We start from the raw sequence: 18738 nt of genomic DNA, 5'->3' as shown, positions 1-18738 counted from the left end.
CTGAGACGGAAACGGGTATCTTTCGGGCAGTAGATGGTAGTTTGGTCGATGGGGAACGGATCCTTCGTATCGGGCTTAAAGATTTTGGGGTACTAGCCCGATTGCCTCAGAGTCGATGATATCCCCGGGGAGATTACTATTTCGTTTTCTCAACTTTCCGAAATAGTGCAGCGGGCTGAGGCTAGAGCAGAGCTCAGGGATCGTATACGCAGGAAGATCCAGCATGAGAATTGTTTGAAGCGGCCAAGGGTTCGGTCACCACCGCAGCAACTCACAGAATCAGACAAGGAGCGGTTTAAGGCAGCCGAGAAAAGAGTCAAGAGGTAGCTTAGCGACCAGGACAGCGATTATATCCCAGAGTAGGATTCTATTTTGGGGCAGGTGGCAAAGATAGAGCTTGTAGAACTAATAGACCTCGGTATACTTAGATTCGCGGATCCTGGGTTCTTGGTACCGCCTCCGTATACGAGTGACCTGCGAGATTATCCCATTTTCCGGAACTCATCAAGGCTTCCAAATTTGGCATACTTTACACCTACCACCAGGACTCATAGGAAAATTCGTAATCCCGTCCGCTCTCCCATAGGCAATTCAATGAGGGCCAGATCAGTGGTTAGGTCGGTGGCGGCCAGCAAATCCTTAGTGTTGTATTTTTTTTCACCTTTCTTAGTAGTGCATTTGGAGCACGTGTTATCCCGCCACTTTCGCGCTTCAAGGGCGCCTTCCTTAATCGCCAGCACTGTATAATGCCCATGCCGTCACAGCTGAGGGTTTCGACTCGCTTTGAGAGCAAGTGCTCTTTGTTCCCAACGTGACGGCCTACAACTTACTAGGCAATTCGCCCGCTTTCTTTTTTGTGGATGGCCGCATGTAACCCGCCGCCAACATTACCTGTTGCCACTACGCTCGCCGCAGAATAACAAATAATAATAAAAAGGAACATCACCATGGGGGCTACGAAAAGGACCGACCCCCCGATGGGCCGGGGCCCCAACCTTGAGGGGCCCGACGACATGGCGCCGGCCAAGCTCAAGCGACGCCGCCCCCCATTGCCTTCTGCCTCGGAAACAGAGCCCGACAGAATGTCAGTGTCGCCCTGCAGCAGTGTCGTTGACGATGACGGTGTTGCCAACGGCCCTGCGCCCCACACAGCGGCCGGCGAAGCAGCAGGGCGGTCGAGGAATCGCAAAGCAGCTCCGCCGCCGCCACCACCTCCCCTTCCATCCAAAGATAGCAACCCCGAAGAGTGTGCAATTGAATGGCCTGCCTCGTTCAAGGCCCTGGAAAAGACGCACCGGGCCCTCAATCTCGTCTTCACCTTTTGCTCCACGCGGAAGCACCTGTTGACCACGTTCGACACGATGCGCTCTGCTGTCGAGAGGCACACCAAGCGTCCCCTGACCGTCGAAGACGTGACTGCCGTTGTCGCGCTGCGTCCCGAGGGCATCCGCTTTGAATATGTGGACGAGCTCATGCTCCAGCTCGATGCCATGGGCGCCGAGAAAGACGACACCTTCCAGAGAGGCCGCCAACGTGGCTGGTCCTCTCAATCCCTTGCGCCTGACGCCTCGGTCGGTGGTGTGACCGGCAACGAGGGGTTGGCGAAGACTGAGGATGCCGGGAGGGAAGTGCTGTACTTCGAGTTCGTTGACGAGGACCTCAAGCGTCAGGTCCAGCACCGGAAGACGGGTGAACCCACAAAACCCATACGCCGGCTGCGCGACGAGGACTTGAAGCTGCCAGTCTTCAGTCAGAAGCAGATGACGGCTCTTATCGAAAAGCGCAACACAAAATTCGCTCAGGCTGTCACCCGGTTTCTGAACAGGTGCGTCGCTGAGAAGATCGACCCCGAGATGACGCTAAGGAGCGAGACCGACTTGAGAATCCCCCGTCCGTCGGTTTCGCGTGAGGTGTCACCCCAGAGGTCGGGCCTAAAGGGCTCATTGCCCGATAGCATTCCTACCGAGCGCAAAAGTATTGCCGAGATAGTACAAGAGTTGAAAGACAGTCCGTGGTATACGGGGCAGATTGTGCCGGACGGTCACCGCGTCTTTGAGGCCCAGGAGGCCGTCTACGGAGATCTCAACTTCCTCCTTAGCCAGGATATGGTCAATGCTCTGTATAACTCGAGAGGCATCACGCGGTTTTATGCCCACCAGGCCGAGGCCATCAATAGCCTGCACGAGGGCCACAACGTTGTCGTGTCGACCTCGACGAGCTCGGGCAAGTCTCTTATATATCAGCTGCCGGTGCTGCATGCCCTCGAGGAAGATCATAACTCGCGAGCAATGTACATTTTTCCCACCAAGGCGCTGGCGCAGGACCAAAAGAGGAGTCTCAAGGACATGATAAGTTACATGCCCGGTCTCGAGTACATGCTCGTCGAGACGTTTGACGGCGACACCCCCATGAGCGACAGGAACACCATCCGTGACGAGGCGCGAATCATCTTTACGAACCCGGACATGCTACATATTACCGTCCTACCGCAAGAAGTGCGCTGGCGCTCATTCTTGAAAAATCTCAAGTATGTCGTGGTCGACGAGCTACATTACTACAACGGACTCATGGGGTCGCATGTCGCCTTTGTTATGAGGCGGCTTCGACGCATCTGCGCGGCGGTGGGGAACCGACATGTAAAATTCATCTCCTGTTCGGCAACTGTGGCGAATCCCAAGCAGCATTTCGAGACCATATTTGGTATCGATGATGTTCGTCTGATTGATTTTGACGGATCTCCATCTGGTAAGTTGCCCAAGTGGAAGTCTGGTCCATCATAGCTTTTGCTAACCTTTTTCTTCTCTTCCCCCCTTTTCTCTCAGGACGCAAGGAATTCCTCTGCTGGAACACCCCTTACAGAGATCCTGGAGACCCGTCGAGTGGGCGTGGCAGTGCGCTTTTTGAGTGTGCCCGTCTCTTTTGCCAACTAATCTTGCGCGGTGTCCGTGTCATCGCCTTTTGCAGAGTCCGCAAGCAGTGCGAACAGCTAGTCGGTGCGATCAAGCACGAACTAGAAACTCTCGGGCGGGCAGAGTGTACGTCTCGGGTGATGGGGTACCGCGGCGGCTATACCGCCCAGGACCGCCGGCGGATAGAGACTGAGATGTTTGAAGGGAAGCTCATGGGCATCGTCTCTACCACCGCCCTAGAGCTCGGCATCGATATTGGCACCCTGGACTGTGTTATGACCTGGGGTTTCCCCTATACCATTGCCAACCTCAGACAGCAGAGCGGGAGGGCCGGGCGCAGGAATAAGGACTCACTGTCAGTATTGGTGGGCGACTGCTTCGCAACTGACCAACATTACATGCAAAACCCGGACGAGCTCTTCACCAAGCCCAATAGCTCCCTGCAGGTAGATCTCGACAACATGCTCGTCAGGGAGGGACATATTCAGTGTGCGGCATACGAAATGCCCATCCGGCCCGCCCAAGACGTCGTATATTTTGGCAAGGATCTTGCTTTGGTCTGCAAAGAGCGCCTGGTCCAGGACGACACGGGCTTTTTTCACTGTCACGACAGGTTCCGGCCGCAGCCTTCGCGATTGGTCTCCATTCGAGATACCGAGGAAGACCATTTCGCCATTGTCGACATCACGCACGGTAGGAATATCGTGCTTGAAGAGCTAGAAGCATCACGGGCTACGTTCACTATCTATGACGGCGCAATTTTCCTGCACCAGGGCGAAAAATACTTGGTCAGGGATTTTAACGCAGAGAAGAAAATGGCCCAGGTTGAAAGGGTCAAAGTGGACTGGACAACAACCCAGCGCGATTACACGGATATCGACCCCGTTGAGACGGAGGCCATCAAGCGCATCGCGGGGTCGCGATCCAGCGCATATTACGGCGCCATCAAGATCACGCAGGTCGTCTTTGGATTCTTCAAGGTAGACCGGAACAACCGTGTTCTGGACGCCGTACAGGTCGACAACCCACCCGTGATTCGCCACAGCAAGGGCACGTGGCTCGACGTGCCCGAGCGGGCGCTCGACATTCTCGTCGAGCGGCGGCTCCACGTTGCCGGCTCGATCCATTCTGCGCAACACGCCATCATGAGCCTGATGCCCAACTTTGTCATCAGCATGCCCGGCGATGTGCGAACCGAGTGCAAGAACAGCCTTAAGGAGTTCGCCAAGAGGGAGACGCGGAGAAAACGGCCGGCACGGTTGACGTTTTATGATGCAAAGGGGGGCGCGGGTGGTTCAGGGATCAATACCAAGGCATTTGAGTTCATAGATCTGCTCCTCCGCCAGGCGCTGGAGCGTGTAACGGCGTGCCGCTGCGACAAGGGCTGCGTCGAATGCGTCTGCTCAGAGCTGTGCAAGGAAGCCAACGAGGTCATGTCCAAGGCCGGCTGCGGAGTGATCCTCAAGAGCCTCCTCGATGTCGAGATTGACGTCGACAGCCTTCCAATGGGACCCGAGGAGCTGAGCCCGGTCGGCGTTGAAACGGTCGTGTTGGCGACCCCCGTGCCGCAGAAGGAGCGGAGCTCGTTGCGGGCTGTTGGTGCTGTTCTCGGGCGAGGTGATGGCGAAGGCGACGGCCAAGACGACCAAGACGACCAAGACGGCGGCCAAGACGGCGGCCAAGACAATCAGCTGTTCCAACGCTCGCCCTAGTGTTAAAAATGCCGGCTTTTGTCGTGTTACATATCAGCTCCCGTCTCTCATCCCGATCGAATCCCGATCAATCGCACATCTTAGCCTTGGCTCGGATCTGATGCTGATCGGATCGTCGTCGGGTTTCTAGGGTTTTTCCAATTGACGATCATCGAGCTCACCCTCGGCTCACCCCCAGCTCACCCCCAGCTCACCTTACCACAAAATTGACAACTTTACGCGACGAGGGGCAGGTTTTGGGCCTGATGGTGGTGGCCCATTTCTGGTCTCCCTCGGAAAAAGAAAACGGCGGCCCTAAGAAATGGACTAAGTAGCCAGCGTATTCACACTCCGTTTTGGATCCGTTGATCCAGCTATCAATCTTCACCACGCCGCCAAGTTTACACGAACAATTGTAGGAAGGTGCATTTGCATATGTAATTAACGAACTGACTAAAATTCTAACTCAGCGGCACAGAATATCATGAATGATAGAATTCAGCCTTTTTGTGACGAGAAGGATCAACTCTGGGCATAAACAGGCGCGAGCAGTTGGGTTTCAATTACGTAGATTCAGTGAGAAGAAGAATCTACGTTGAACGCGAGCATGATGGAGGGGAAATGCTCGCGGTCCGCGCTAGTCTAAATCCGGTCTAGTGGTCATATGATCGTGAGGGTGCACGATCCATGACACTTTGGGTAGCGCTGCGGGGCCACTAACCTTAGAAAGTGATGTAATCGGCCCCAAATCCGAAACTTGCACTCTTCCACCACCAACCACCATGAGCGACCTTGGAGATCGCGCAACTCGGCTTCTGGGGGCTTCCGCGATCCTCGTTGTTGAATGGGAGACGAGCCTTTAGATACGTTTGGGCTATCCCCATATGCCAAATGGAGTACGTTAGCAAGGTATGATTGAGGCTGCATCCAATTATTGACTTTTTTTTTTTTGATAGAGCCGATTTTTCCTTATCCCCGACGCCCAACTGCGCAAAGTCCAAGACCTAGCCGATGAGCTGGGCTTCTCTCCAGCCCATGAGGATGTTCTGCCCTCCGTCTACCCATGCGAGCTATCGGGTCTAGCGGTTCGCTACCTAATCGATGACGCAACCTACAACGAGGGCCCGCCGCGACGTAGGCTCGTCTTCCTGCCTATGTCCTGGACGAGGTTGTGCCAAATCTAATCGAGGACGGCCTTCATCCCTCACTCCCCCCTTCTGCCCGAACGGTACCACTCCCGGCCGCCTGCGCTGCGTTCGCACGTATTGCCGCTCGCGAGAAACGCGCAAGTCCAGTCCGCAGTGGCGTTATCCAGCAACTTTCAAGTGTGGTTGCTTATAGCCTTTTCGACATGAGCTATGAGGGGGATTATATGGAGATCTTGTCGAATGACCAGCCGCTCTCCGAGGCTGAAATGTTAGAGATTGAGCATGCCGTAAAGGAGATTAGGAGTTGGACATTCAGGAAGGATGAAGAGTGGATCAAGGACATGCTGATTGACATTTACACCGGAAGAAAACCTTTCGTGATCTCCCTTGCGGAGGTCATTGATGTCTAGAGTGACTAAAAAGGTAAGGTAGGTACCTCCCATACCTCTTAGATACCTAGGTAGGTACCTCCATCGCTATCGGCTTTATCGGCCAACCCCGCCCAGTCGAGCCTATTTTACTCCTACCACGTGACCCAGGGCAAATCCCTTTAGCTGGTGACGAACTGTACGGTATGTACAGACTGTCGCCTCGCCATTAGATATTGTCAATGGAAGTGAATTTTCCGCAAAATCTTTTCGAACGGCTGCCATGCCGGTGAAGAGAGAGCGGGTTTGGCTCTTTTTCTAGAGTTAAAAGACTATCGCGTGTTCCTCAGGAACTTCTTCTGAGCTCTTGCCTATCTTGTTTTCAGCTTCCCCCAACCCCGAAGTGATCTGCTTCAGGGTAACCCGAAACCCCCGCCCGCCAACCAGTGACGCCGCTGAAAAGGGCACCACCCTGAACTGCTTGGCGAGGAGCCCCACACGACAGCAGGAGACCTGGTCTAGGCCCAAGCGGCCAAGACCCTGAGCTGACAAGGCCGCCATAATGAGAGCATCCAATGTCACGCTGCGGAACCCAAAGCATTCTGCCCATGGATCCGCGTACATACTGCACAATAAGCTATGCACCGGGGTACGGACCGAATACAGACCGCTGGCGGCCATGATCATCTGAAATCATGGAAAACAGAAACACGCCTAGCGGGCGCGGGGGGCACAGGGGGAGTTGGGCGGTGTTCCACGCAAATTCACGGCCGTGACACTCGCTAATCAGTAAATTATTTTTGTGTCTCGTTCTCCATGTTACAGCCTGGACCAACCAACTTGGCGTTGAGGCTCTCCCCCAACTCCCTAACCTCTTGAAACGCGAGCCAAGAGGCCAAGACCTAGCCAGCTGGCACTGCATCCAGTGGTTGATGAGAAGATGCGGCGCCACACGGGCGAAAGTGCCACGGGCACTTCCTAGTGCCAGGTTGTCAGGTATTCTCATTTTCTGACCCATTCTTCTTTTTTCTTCTCTCCTCGCCTTGTCCCATGCCGGCTGTCAGATGGATCTCTTGGCGGTTGGCTTTTATTATTGAACCGCACCCGCCCAATTGTGACGGCGGGGTTTTTATTTCTCTATTTAGCGCATGGGCTTTTCCTTTTCCCTCCCCTTTCCCGTTCCCGTCTCGTACGATCTTTTGTTTCGTGGGTCCATGATTCGGTTATTACTGTCAGCTTTGTTTTGAGTTTGATTTCTTATTACGACGCCTCCTCTCGGGCTCCGTTTTTGGCGGGCTTTCGCGAACTCGGACTTCATTTTTCTCGGGCCCGACTTGACTTGGGACGACGACGGTGACAAGTCTTAAAAATAAACTTTGGGGAGCCAGTCGACCATTTTATTTTCGTCCAACTGTGGTGCTTCGGCTACACGAACACATACAGCCAAGGTAAGTAGCTACGTCAGGCCTCAGGCCCAACGGCACACGACAGCCATGGTGTCATCGGAGGTGACCCGGCCGGCTTCCGTTTTGGCGCGGGAGCCGCCGACCCCACCCGCTGCCGCCGATTCTGGCCTCATGGAGAAGGGAACCTCGACCGGCACCGGCAGCCCGGAGATCAACCAGCCGCTCCCCGTACACACGGGCGACCTCGAGAGCAACCGGGCTTCTACCCTGAGAGCCAGGGTGCGGACGACGCTCACGATCCGTGAGGAGGGCGAGAGCGGCCGGAGCGGTATCCACCCCATTCCCTTCATGCGCATCGTCTTCCAATCGTCGAGCTGGGCCTCGCGCATCGTCAACGTCCTGTGGCCCGTCGTCCCCGTCGCCATCGCCGTCCGCTACGCCGTCCCCGACCAGAACCTCGTCATCTTCATCCTCGCTTACCTCGCCATGATCCCTTGCGCCAACCTGCTAGGCTTTGCCGGTAACGAGCTTGCGCGCAAGGTGCCCCATGTCGCGGGTGTCTTGACTGAGACGACGTAAGTTTCTTGCTGTGTCTTTTTTATTTCCTTGCCAGCTGGCAATTTTCTTTGAGTCTTTTTAAAACTAAAACTTTCCGGGGAACTAACTCTCAGGGTCATATCCAGACTTGGGTCTTTGACCGAGGTCATCCTGTTTATCGTACTAATCACGCGCGACAACGATGGCCATGTCGACTATATCCAGGTGATCAAGGCCGCCATCCTAGGCTCCGTTCTCGCCACTATGCTGTTGTGTCTCGGCCTCTGCTTCATCGCTGGTGGCTTCAAGCGCCACGAGCAAAACTTTAGCGAGGCCGTCAGTGAGGCCGGGAGTGGTTTGTTACTGACTGCGTTAGTTCCTCCTCTGCCAACAAACCCATTGGCACACCCTTTTTAATAATGCGGAATACTGATCTTTTGGCCGTATAGGGGGCTCGGCTTGGCTATTCCGACCGTGTTTAAACACTCACTGACAGAGCGTCTGGCCGAGGTAGACCTACAGAACAAGGCCGTCGATATCTCGCGGAGCACGGCCATTCTGCTCATGGTGGCGTACCTCATCTTCATCTACTTCCAGACGCAGACCCATCATGGTATCTACGATGCCATCTTTGTTGGGGAGTCGGCAAACGGCAAGCATCACAAAAACAACATGAAGCACCGCCTGACGTTTACCGAGGTGGTAATTGCACTGGCCGCCTCCATTGCCCTCGTCGCCATCATCTCCATCATCCTCGTCGACAAGATCCAGTTCCTCGTCGAGGACCGACACGTGTCGGACGCCTTTGTCGGCCTGATCCTCGTGCCGCTTGGCGAAAAGGCGGCCGAGCATCTGACGGCCATTGACGAGGCCTACAACAACCAGATGAACTTTGCCCTCTCGCACGTCCTCGGCGCCACCCTGCAGACGGCCCTCTTCAATGGGCCTCTGGTCGTCATCATCGGCTGGGGCCTCGGCAAGCCCATGGGCCTCGACTTTGAGATTTTCGACATGGTTGTCCTGCTCCTCGCCATCATCACCGTCGGCAACTTTCTGAGAGACCAGAAGAGCAACTACCTCGAGGGCTCCCTATGCGTCATCGTCTACGTCGCCATCGCCGTTGCCGCCCTCTACTATCCCAACCCCGTCCATGGACCTGCGGCGGCGGCGGAGACAGGCGCCGCCAGCAACGTCACCGTGGATGTCGAACACCACCGCTTCTAATATTGCTTTTTGTGTTTTCCCTTCGTCAACTTTTTTTGGGGCGGGCGGGGGAAAAAAAAGGCGTTCCGCTCAAACTGAAATGAAAGCGTTTGTGCGTGTGTGAAATTTATCTTAACGACTTGCGTCTGAAATTGGCTTTTTAAACTAGTTATTATGGTATTTTGTTCTGTCTCGAAGGCTTTCGAGACACAAGATTTTGGGGGGTTTTTATATCATCTTTGTTTTTCTCTATTATTATATAAAAGCAGGCCGGCGGGAATTATGGGATGGGATTGATTGGTTATTATTATGGTGTGCGCATCATACCCATATTGGGTATTCATGAATCTTTGCTCTTTTTTAGATTATAACGATGGTCCCGAAGCAGGGCGAAGCATGGCTCGGATTTTGGGAAAATTCACAATCGAAAAGAAACCTGGAAAAAGATTTTCTGTTCAACTGTGAAAGTGTGTCAAACTGTGTAAATTCGAGTCGGGATATGATGTGTGTGTTGTGTGTAAGTGTAGGTATGGTATGGGTGGTATAATCTCTAAACCTAAGGTGATGTTAAGAGAAGAGGACAAGCAGGTGAGGGAAACCGAACCCACGTCTTGAACTCTGATGACCGACCCCCTTTTCACTCCCGGCCTGAGAATCGAATAGCATTTCGTTCTGCTATAAGTAGATGTCACAGTAGAAACTCAAAGTCAAAGAAAAGGGACGCCGAAGATTGTATTATAGGCAAGACACGGATGACACTTTGCTCGAGCAAGATTGGGGGCAGGTGACTTGATGGATTTGATGCAAAAAAAGACAAGAACCCCGGATACACTTCCTTCCTTTTCTTACAAGCTGATGTTGGATATTCTAGAAATACACGATTAAAAACAGCCCGGGCTCGCGAACCACTGCGAAAAGACTCCCTAGGCGACAAACTGCAACGGATACGTGCGTGCGTATAGTCACCCCTCATGCGGCATGTGTGGATCTTTTTTTTCACCCCTTCTCTCCTATGGTATGGTGGTAAGAATGTTGGGGACGTCTCTCACTTTTTTTTTTTTTTCAAACCGTCATTCGTTGTCAACTGGTAGTAAAAACTCCCTTCCCCGCCACACTCGCCTCGCAGGCAGCGCTTAACTGATAAAGCAGAGACATCCCAGACCCAAGTAAAAGACGAAAAGGGGATAGACGGCCAGGCCGACGCGGTTCTTGACGACGCCGCTCCCGCCCAGGATGCTCACGCCGGCAGCCAGCGACCACCCGACGAGCAGCAGGTAGATGGGGATCCTGGCGATCCAGTGCAGCGAGAAGGCCGACAGTGTCGCGGCCAGCACGAGAGGGAAGAGGGTGTAGCCGATGATGCAGACGCTCTGCGCGAACGATCTAGGGAGAAAAGATTAGCGACGATGTTTTGTCGGGAAATGAAAGGAATAGCCGGCTGAACAACCAAGCTGGCAGCAGCGGTGCACTCACATATTCCCCCCTAGCAGCTTGATCTGCAGCGTGACCACGGCTTCGCCGATCCAGACCATGGCGAAGACGCCGCTGAAGACGATGGCCTTCTGGTCGCCACGGCTCTTGAAGCTGAGCAGGGCGCTCAGTAGCAGGCAGAAGACGAGCGGGCCCCAGAGGTCCCAGTCGCGCAGGCCGGGCGTCATGTTGTTGTGCGACAACAGGCTCTCGGGGTCCATGACGCGGCCGGCGAGCCCGGCGAGCTCGTCGCGCGCGCCCGCGAGCCCCGCGCCGCGCAGGCTAGCATAAGCGCCGCGCAGGCCGCCACCATCTTGGACCCCGCCGTCAAACATGGTGCCGCCAAACAGGTAGCGCGGGTACAACACCTCGCGCATCTTGGACCACACGGCCAGCAGGTCGCGCCGCAGCGTCTCCCACACCGTCTCATCGATCGTGTTGGTCGGCGCGCGCCGGTCCTCGCCCGGGATCCGCGACGTCCATGCCGACTGCGCATTGCTGCTGCCGCCGCCGCTGCTGCCGATGTTGCCCGTCAGGGGCGGGGCGCCGCGCGACGAGGATGACGGCTGGTGGTGCGGGTGCTGTTGCTGTTGCAGAGGATCGTCAAAGTCGTTGATGTCGGCTGTCCCCCTCGTGCAGGTTGTTAGTAATCTGAGTAGCCCCATGCAATGCAATGCAATGCACCAAAAGTCGTTGAGATGGCAGGGGCCTTTACCATCGTCGGGGTCTATCAAGTCATCGTCATCGTCGTTTTCGAGTAAGGGGTTCTGGTAGTCTCGGCGGCCGTGTGAAGCCATGGTCGAGGTCTCGGTAGCTTTGTTTGTCAGTGGGTCGTCTGTCCACGCAGTCGCCCGACAAGAGCAAGAGATTGGAACAGAAAAAAGAAGATGGAATTGCTTGTCGATTCGGGTGTCTGGGCGGTGCGGCCGCCCTCTGCTTGTAGTGGAGTGGAGATAGTGGTGATGGGTTGGATCGACTGTCCAAGGGCTCACAAGCTAATAAGGTCCACGGTTTCCTCAAGGGCGCAAGGATCATTGACTGACGACGACGAACGTTGGCCGGTGTGGCCCGAGCTCCCTTGTCACATTGACACGCAGTTGGGTGCTAGCTATCACGTGCTAGAACACGTGATACTTACATCAACACCATTGGTTTTCGACTACCATACGACGTGAATGCGAGACGAGCCGTCTGGAAAGAATTTGTAATCCTGTTGGGGCGGGGATGTACACGCGGCTCACGGCTGGCAGGGCTGACGCCCGACATGTTACTTCCTTCCCATCGAAGACTTCCTGAGAAGGTAGGTACGATGAATGCAAGCCTCTCGAAATTGCTATTGCTATTGCTATTGCTATTGCCGTTGCTATTGCCGTTGCTATTGCCGTTGCTATTGCCGTTGCTATTGCCGTTGCTATTGCCGTTGCTATTGCCGTTGCTATTGCCGTTGCCATTGACCTTGACAATGCACTGGCGGCGAATGTCGATGGCGACGTCTTTGGTCTTACTCTCAGCCATCCAGCTTGCTTGCATGCTTGGGGGAGGCTCGCAAAGGTAAGAACGAACATGTATGTCCTTACTGTGGACGATGCCTCATTTGCCGACCGAGAGATTCGCAAGGTAAAACACCCAGGCTCTTCCGTAGGTTGGAGATTCCTTTAACACTACGGATACAGCTTATGGTAACTTAGGCAGCTGCCTGTACGGTCCAATCTCTGAACGTGTCGGTTTTGGCGCAGTGCCCGGGAAGAGTACCAATCATGATAACCTGAGAAAATGGGCCAAGAATTTTGCTCAGCACAGCATCCCAAGCATGGATCGGCCTCCGGGATCCTGTATCAGGGGCTCCATGAACTACAGTTTCCCTTTCGGAAAAGCTTTTGGGGCAAACCGTAAGGTAACGAGGCCTTTTATTTCACAAAAGATTCCGTGCTAATAAACATCCAGCCATTGATGGGTCTGCCGTCGGATCTCAGTGCAACCGAATCCGGGAGCACACCACGCCACGGTTTACTCAGTGGTAGACAGTTGGTGTTCAAGGCCTTGGAGGGACCGAAAGGTCTCACAGGGCTTGGTTGCATTGTCCAATTCCATGGGATTTCCAATTCTCTACTTGATATTGGCTCGTCTGGCCGTTCCAGAAACAGCATACTGCTACACATATATCTCCAAGTGCAACTTCTCGCCGCCATAAGATAAGGCACCTAAGATAGGACCCAGCGCCCAGTGCCTGCCCGCGCAACCTGCCTGGCATACGGGTAAGCCCCTTCGCAGAGTCAACAAAACTCCTTCCTTCCATGTTGACCTCAAGCAGGTGCTATGCTAATACCGGTCTTTCCTTGAGATACTTTATTTGGCCACATCTCTATTGCGGTGATCGAACACGGTGGAAGTTTGCTCTTCAATAGAGTCAATAAACAATAGACATTATGGGTTGGGATCTTGGGAATTAGTCGTGACAGGATGGAATTCTAGCAACTGTTTTACTTGGGGCAACATGTCTATCCGCAACACACAAAGTGGCCACTGATCCTCCTACCGTGGTCCAAACAAGACCGTTATTTGCGCGCTTGTTGCTGTAAGAATTCGCTTCTCGTCATGCCTTCGGTCCATCGCTCTCTCCCCCAAGTACTCCACGGCCGGTTTCTGCAGATGGACGCCTCTCCTCTTGTCGCTAAAAGAGAAACGGCCCAGACAGCCCCAAGCTTCAACAAGCATTCTACCCAGGTGGGGCGGCTTAGCCGCTTGCCTCGGAGACGATCAAGGCCTACATCTATGACCGCAATGGCAAGCAAAGGACCGAAGCAATCCATGAACCAACGGTGGGACGTGTAGTAGGCCGCTTGGGCGAACACGTTGAGGTGCGCCGGCGCTTCGAGTACCGGGCCCACGCCAGTTTCTGCGATATATAACATCGCGCAGCCGCTTATGATGACGGACACAATATTGCCCCCAAGACGGTCAAGACGGTCAACACAGTACGCTTGAGCCAGCCCATTGCGTAGGCAGGTAGGAGCTGCTGGTTGCGGTAGGTAAGAATGATGTGTATGTGTGTGATGGTGGTGGTGGTGGTGGTGGTGGTACGTTCCCGTGACAAAGTCGGTTGTCGGATGATAGATAAGGTGGATGGGTGGGTGGGTGGATGGATCGGCTAATTCGGCGATGTGATGTGGTTTTTCTTCTGGTCTGGATAATGAAAATTCTGTGACACGTGTGTAAGAGGCATCTAAGAAAAGAGAATGGTGGGCCCGTTTATATTTTATATCCCCGAGGGACAGGTATGGAACAGCTGCAAGGTTTTACATCTCTAAACCTTACGGATCCAAGATAGGTAGGTGCCAGTAATCTGTGGGCTTTGCCCTCTTTCCTGGGCTTTAACCTAAGGTACCAACCTTTAAACAGCTAGTTACTCGGGTTACTTTCAACGCCTCGGAGTCAAAAGGCTTGTTTATTGTTGATTTTTAGGTTGCTACGTAGGTTACAGTCAAACAAACCATTGTATGTACCCTGCCGTACAAAAAGACGCTTTCTACCATGCAAATAGTCCGTCTCTTGTACATGCGGCTAGTTCTGGTTCGACGTAGATTACTCCAGCACACGCTCCCGATTGACTGCAGATATCGTCTCCCGAAACACCAGAACGGTTGATATAACTAGTCTAGTTATAGTATTATTAGCTTCTACTGGTATCTTTGCAAAAGACGGCCGCCATGGCCTAGATACACAATATCCTGCCCCTCCCCCCCCAAATCTCCAAACACACCGGAACTGTCTCTAATGCATTGTACGAAGTACAAAACAACACGCTACTTCAATCTCGCGCTCGCTCACAAATTCCAAGGGTATCATTGCCGCTCTTAACTCTTCCATGCCATTTCTAGTAAAATGATTCTTGCTTCCCACCTAGTTGTCTCACCATTCTCTGTATAATACTGTTGTGAGAACCAATGTGGAACTGATTCCCCGTAGACACCTCGTCATGAGAGGTGAGCAGAAGTGTAGCGACCTTCAAACCCATTAATAACACCAACCTGACTGAGGGAAAGCTTCGAACCCGGGCGGTCCTGCCAAACGCCGCTACTATTGGTGTCAAGAAGAAGAAATAAAAATCATTCGCTTTTGCCAATTCCTCGGAGGCGGACCAAAAAGGAACCCGCGCCCACGCTCATAGACCCTGGGCTGGACCCTGGGCTGCAAGGAGATACTACTGCCACAAATATCGAGGATTGTGGTATGGCGCTTCCGGCCCGGATGGGTGCGGCGGCGGTCTAGACTGTGGGCCACATACTCGGCGCCCGGGCGATCCTTCATACTCGGAACCGCGGGAGCTGGATGTCGATCCCGCCTCCTGGGGGGCGGGCGCATCGACAATGTGCCGAGCATGATATTCCGGAGCACTGTGCGTAGGTGTCGCATGCTGTTGCTGTCTCGGCTCGTAGCCACCCGAGTCGTGAGGAGCAGCGACAAGCCGAGGCCAAGTCGATGCCGGTTGCTGGCGGCTCGCATACGCGTAATCGTCTAAAGAAGCCCGCCGTAACTGGACGTAGCTTTGGCCAACTCTCTCTGCTGGGCGGAAATCGGTTACGGCATGCATATTTTCTTCGTCTGCTTCAGGTGTTTGAGCTATTGCATGGTTCTCGGGTCCGCGGTATCCCGTAGGACCAGCAGTCGGGTCCCAGATGGGGAGGCCGTCTGGCGGTTGTGCCCCACCCCTGGGCAGGCCGTGTCCGTAGTCCGCAAGGTTTCCATTAATCCCAACCACTGCCCATGCAAAAACTGCTACGTCTCGAATCGATCGCATTAATTCTGAAATTTGTTAGCTTCCCGTGCCCTTTAAGCTGGATTGTCTGGCCAAAATGACGCGCATACTCCGGGACCGAGGCCATCAGGAAAGACATGGGTAGACGGTGGCCAATTTGAAGAAAGAAAGCACAGTACATACGATCAAGAGGAGGCCCCCCCGCCGCCTTCACGTTTTCTCGTAGCGGCATATATTGAGGGAGGAATGGCGAGCGGAAATTGTAGAGGAGTTCGGGAGCAATAGAAGGCTCGATGGGTATTAAGCCCCATGGGGCCGCAAAGAGGCCATTCTCAAACGTGAACGCTGGTAGCAGGGGCGGGTGAGGAGCGGGAATGGGTGGCCGTGCTCTGCGAAGCACGACGACTAGCCCGTCCGAGGTACATGACACCACTGCTTCCAGTTCAAAACTTGGGGTAGGTTCCCTTTGCTGACGCCGGCGACGAGATAATGGCGGCTGTGCGTGCACCGTGTCGTTGAGGGACTCGGGTGTAAGAGGTGCTTGGTACGCTCGAGACCGAGGAACACCAGCACTAGCTCCTACCCAGTTGAAGTTTGAGCGTGTGCTAGAGGACCTGCTAGCTCCAACTTCTGGGCCGCTAACACCGTCGAGGTCCGACTCATCATCGATATCCATATGGTTGTTCGGAGAATGTGATGAAGTTGCACTAGAGCCACTGGCTAAACTGCTATCTTCACCGTCGACATGGTCTTCACTGTCGTCCTCATCGGAATCATCCTCGCTATCGGCGTCGTGGTCCCCTCTGTCCTCTTCCTCCTCCTCGTCATCATCGTCGGTGTCCCTGATACGTGGGTCTTTGAACCAGAAGCGAAGGTAGGCAATAGACTCGTTGGCCTTTGCACTCTCCAAGCATTGCTGGGCGTCTTCCAGACAATTGGGCTGTATACAATCGTAAAACGGGCGGTCCTTGATGTCATCAGGTTGCAAGCCTAGTATTGAGGCAACAGAACTAGTTGCAAACATTATGCTTAGGTTCAGAGTGAAGCGGTTCAGTATGAGCGCAGCACGAGGCTCGCGCTCCATCGAAGGCATCCTGAATTTGGGCGACAGATGCTCAAGCATGTGGTACCGAGGATCGAGCGGCGAGCTTGAGAATATACGCCGCACTTGGGGCGCTTCCAGTGCCCTTCCTATGTTACGGTCAGCGCCGTGAGAGGACGGGATGGAGCCACGGATGCCATACTCTCGCTCTTCTCCCCCCTCAAGTAGATGCTCGTGCATGCTACCAGCACATCATGGACAATGGTGAAGCAGCATTCGCAGCTCACCCATCGGCCGTCCCTCGACAGAATACGTGCATAGTGGAGGACGGCGGCCTTGTCTAACAAAACGCCTCTGCGGTGGACAGACCGTGCCAAAGGCACCTCGTCCGGGTGGAAGTAGTCAAAACTTGATTTACCTTGGACCTCGTCGGGATGATATCCAAGGATGTCGAGGATCGAGTCAGATGCAAACAAGATATTGGCCTCTGGTGTAAGGTCTGTGGCAGGGACGACGTCAGCCCAAGGCCCGTGTCATAAAAAGGCGAACTTGTCCAGCTACCTAGACAGACGGAGCCAAGATGACCGTCTCTACTTACTATGAATTGTCATAAACGTCTGGTCTCGCGGGTCCATCAGGGCTGATTATGGTAGCCGCTCCAACGAGCTGGCCTGTAGTTTGGGGAATTTGTTATTAGGGTCCCTCCATGCATTGGAAGGGGCTGTCAAAATGGGGGGACTCGGACTCTGACGGACGGACAGCCAGCCGGTCAGTCAGTCGAGCAAGCAATTAGTCTCAGGGATTCGCCAAACCAAAGCGGCACGGAGAGGGAAACGTTTCTCCCATGGACGGACGGTAGGACACGGCAATGCCGACGGGCGGGTGAGTGATGCCGGGGTTGACAGACAGATCAAGCCAGGCGAGATGGCGGGTGAAGCGAGGAGTCAGTAGTCACGAGGCGACAGGTTTTGGTTCGCCGCGACGGACGGTGTAGTTGCGTTGCGTTGCGGTCCTCCGGCTGATGCGTGCTTGTCGGTAGCCGGGCGGTGTAGGACAAGATGCGGCCGTCACGTTGGGACAGATATATGAGTCTCACCCTCCAGGGCCTGGCGAGAGGCAGAGCAAGAGCAGGGCGCCGATGAGGGAATCGGCAGGCTGCAGGGTTCGCTGGCAGGAAGCCGTCGTCGTCTCTTTTAGGCTTGCATTGCAGACACAGTCTTGTAGACGCGTGCAATGTCGTACAGCGGACACAATGTCGTCGGTTTGGCCCAAGCAAACCCAAAGATGCGGTCGAGAGTGGCACCTAAGTAAGGTAAGGTAATCCGTGCGGGCTATGTACGGTATGGCTGGCTGTCCTCCAGTGGCTGCTAGAGATGGGTATGCGGGGTGTGCGTGTTGCGCGAGCGATGGCGGGAGAGGGGGAAATGCCCTTCAATGAAACCTTGGGCATAGAGCAGCCCTTAAGGCAGTGTAGTGTAGATGACGACCTGTTTGCTGCTTGCCGGTTGGGGCGATGGGAGCAAGATGTTGGCGGACACAGAGATCGGTGATGCTCGAAGCGTGACGGGGAGGGGCAGCAGCCGCCGCCGTGGCTCGTACGTTGCTCTCCCGGTTAGAATTGCTGTGGTTATTTGGCCCGAACTGGACCTGGGCTTGCTTGTTCTATGTATCTCCAAAAGGTACGAAGTACGGAGTAGGTAACCAAGGTACGGAGAAGGTTGGTTGTAGGTACTGTATGCACGGACTTGAACTAGGCGGGAACTAAGGCAGTTAGTTCTAGTTCTAGGTCTAGCTTGCAAGGCGACGCACGGCAGCAAGCGGGCGACCCCGAGCACCAAAATCCAACAAGAGCCAGGCAGTTGAGCTGGTCAGCGGGTTGGTGTTGGCGTTGGCGGGGTCGCTGATCAAACGGAAAAAGGCAACCTTGAAGGTACGGGTATGGAATGTACTGCAGGTCGAGCGAGCTTTTCACTGTTAGGGAATATGCCTGATGGGTGAAGCGGCAACAGGCGATCCTCGGCAGAGCAAGTGGAGGAAAATGGGCCGAGCCCGAGCCCGAGCTTAGTCTAAGCCTGAGCCTAAGGGGTACAGTGGAGGGCGGTAATAATTGATATCCCTCCCCCGACTGGGGATTCCAGAACCCACCATGAATCCCGACAAGGAAGGCACGAGCGTTCAATCACTCCACGCTGGCGCTACCTTAGCTAC

The 18738-nt window shown here is 54.3% G+C and overlaps 5 protein-coding genes across 5 annotated transcripts; 3 read left to right on the top strand and 2 right to left on the bottom strand.

The window, feature by feature from the left end:
• Window positions 1-1082: 1082 nt before the first annotated feature.
• On the top strand, window positions 1083-4621 carry B0T26DRAFT_646145 (uncharacterized protein; the record flags this gene model as incomplete). The annotated part of the gene is made up of 2 exons (XM_060437784.1): window positions 1083-2745; window positions 2823-4621. 2 exons carry the CDS (start codon window positions 1083-1085, stop codon window positions 4619-4621), a joined length of 3462 nt encoding a protein of 1153 aa, XP_060296964.1.
• An 863-nt stretch (window positions 4622-5484) lies between these two features.
• On the top strand, window positions 5485-6158 carry B0T26DRAFT_741222 (uncharacterized protein; the record flags this gene model as incomplete). Its single annotated transcript, XM_060443939.1, has 3 exons — window positions 5485-5496; window positions 5557-5742; window positions 5790-6158. The coding sequence occupies 3 exons, from the start codon at window positions 5485-5487 to the stop codon at window positions 6156-6158; spliced, it is 567 nt and encodes a 188-aa protein (XP_060296963.1).
• A 1535-nt stretch (window positions 6159-7693) lies between these two features.
• Window positions 7694-9283, top strand: B0T26DRAFT_646801 (uncharacterized protein; the record flags this gene model as incomplete). Its single annotated transcript, XM_060437848.1, has 3 exons — window positions 7694-8097; window positions 8206-8430; window positions 8509-9283. 3 exons carry the CDS (start codon window positions 7694-7696, stop codon window positions 9281-9283), a joined length of 1404 nt encoding a protein of 467 aa, XP_060296962.1.
• Window positions 9284-10315: 1032 nt separating this feature from the next.
• On the bottom strand, window positions 10316-11762 carry B0T26DRAFT_317760 (uncharacterized protein). The gene is made up of 2 exons (XM_060434349.1): window positions 10736-11762; window positions 10316-10645 (listed from the first exon to the last, which is right to left on the bottom strand). Exons 1-2 carry the CDS (start codon window positions 11527-11529, stop codon window positions 10396-10398), a joined length of 1044 nt encoding a protein of 347 aa, XP_060296961.1. The 5' UTR covers window positions 11530-11762; the 3' UTR covers window positions 10316-10395.
• A 3171-nt stretch (window positions 11763-14933) lies between these two features.
• Window positions 14934-17165, bottom strand: B0T26DRAFT_644933 (uncharacterized protein; the record flags this gene model as incomplete). The annotated part of the gene is made up of 5 exons (XM_060437669.1): window positions 14934-15535; window positions 15672-15937; window positions 16013-16679; window positions 16733-17029; window positions 17129-17165. 5 exons carry the CDS (start codon window positions 17163-17165, stop codon window positions 14934-14936), a joined length of 1869 nt encoding a protein of 622 aa, XP_060296960.1.
• Between the last annotated feature and the right edge of the window lie 1573 nt (window positions 17166-18738).

Source organism: Lasiosphaeria miniovina (genome assembly GCF_030549165.1).
Source record: "Lasiosphaeria miniovina strain SMH2392-1A chromosome Unknown B0T26scaffold_4, whole genome shotgun sequence".
Taxonomy (NCBI): Eukaryota; Fungi; Ascomycota; class Sordariomycetes; order Sordariales; family Lasiosphaeriaceae; genus Lasiosphaeria; species Lasiosphaeria miniovina.
This window is presented reverse-complemented; position numbering and strand designations above follow the sequence as displayed.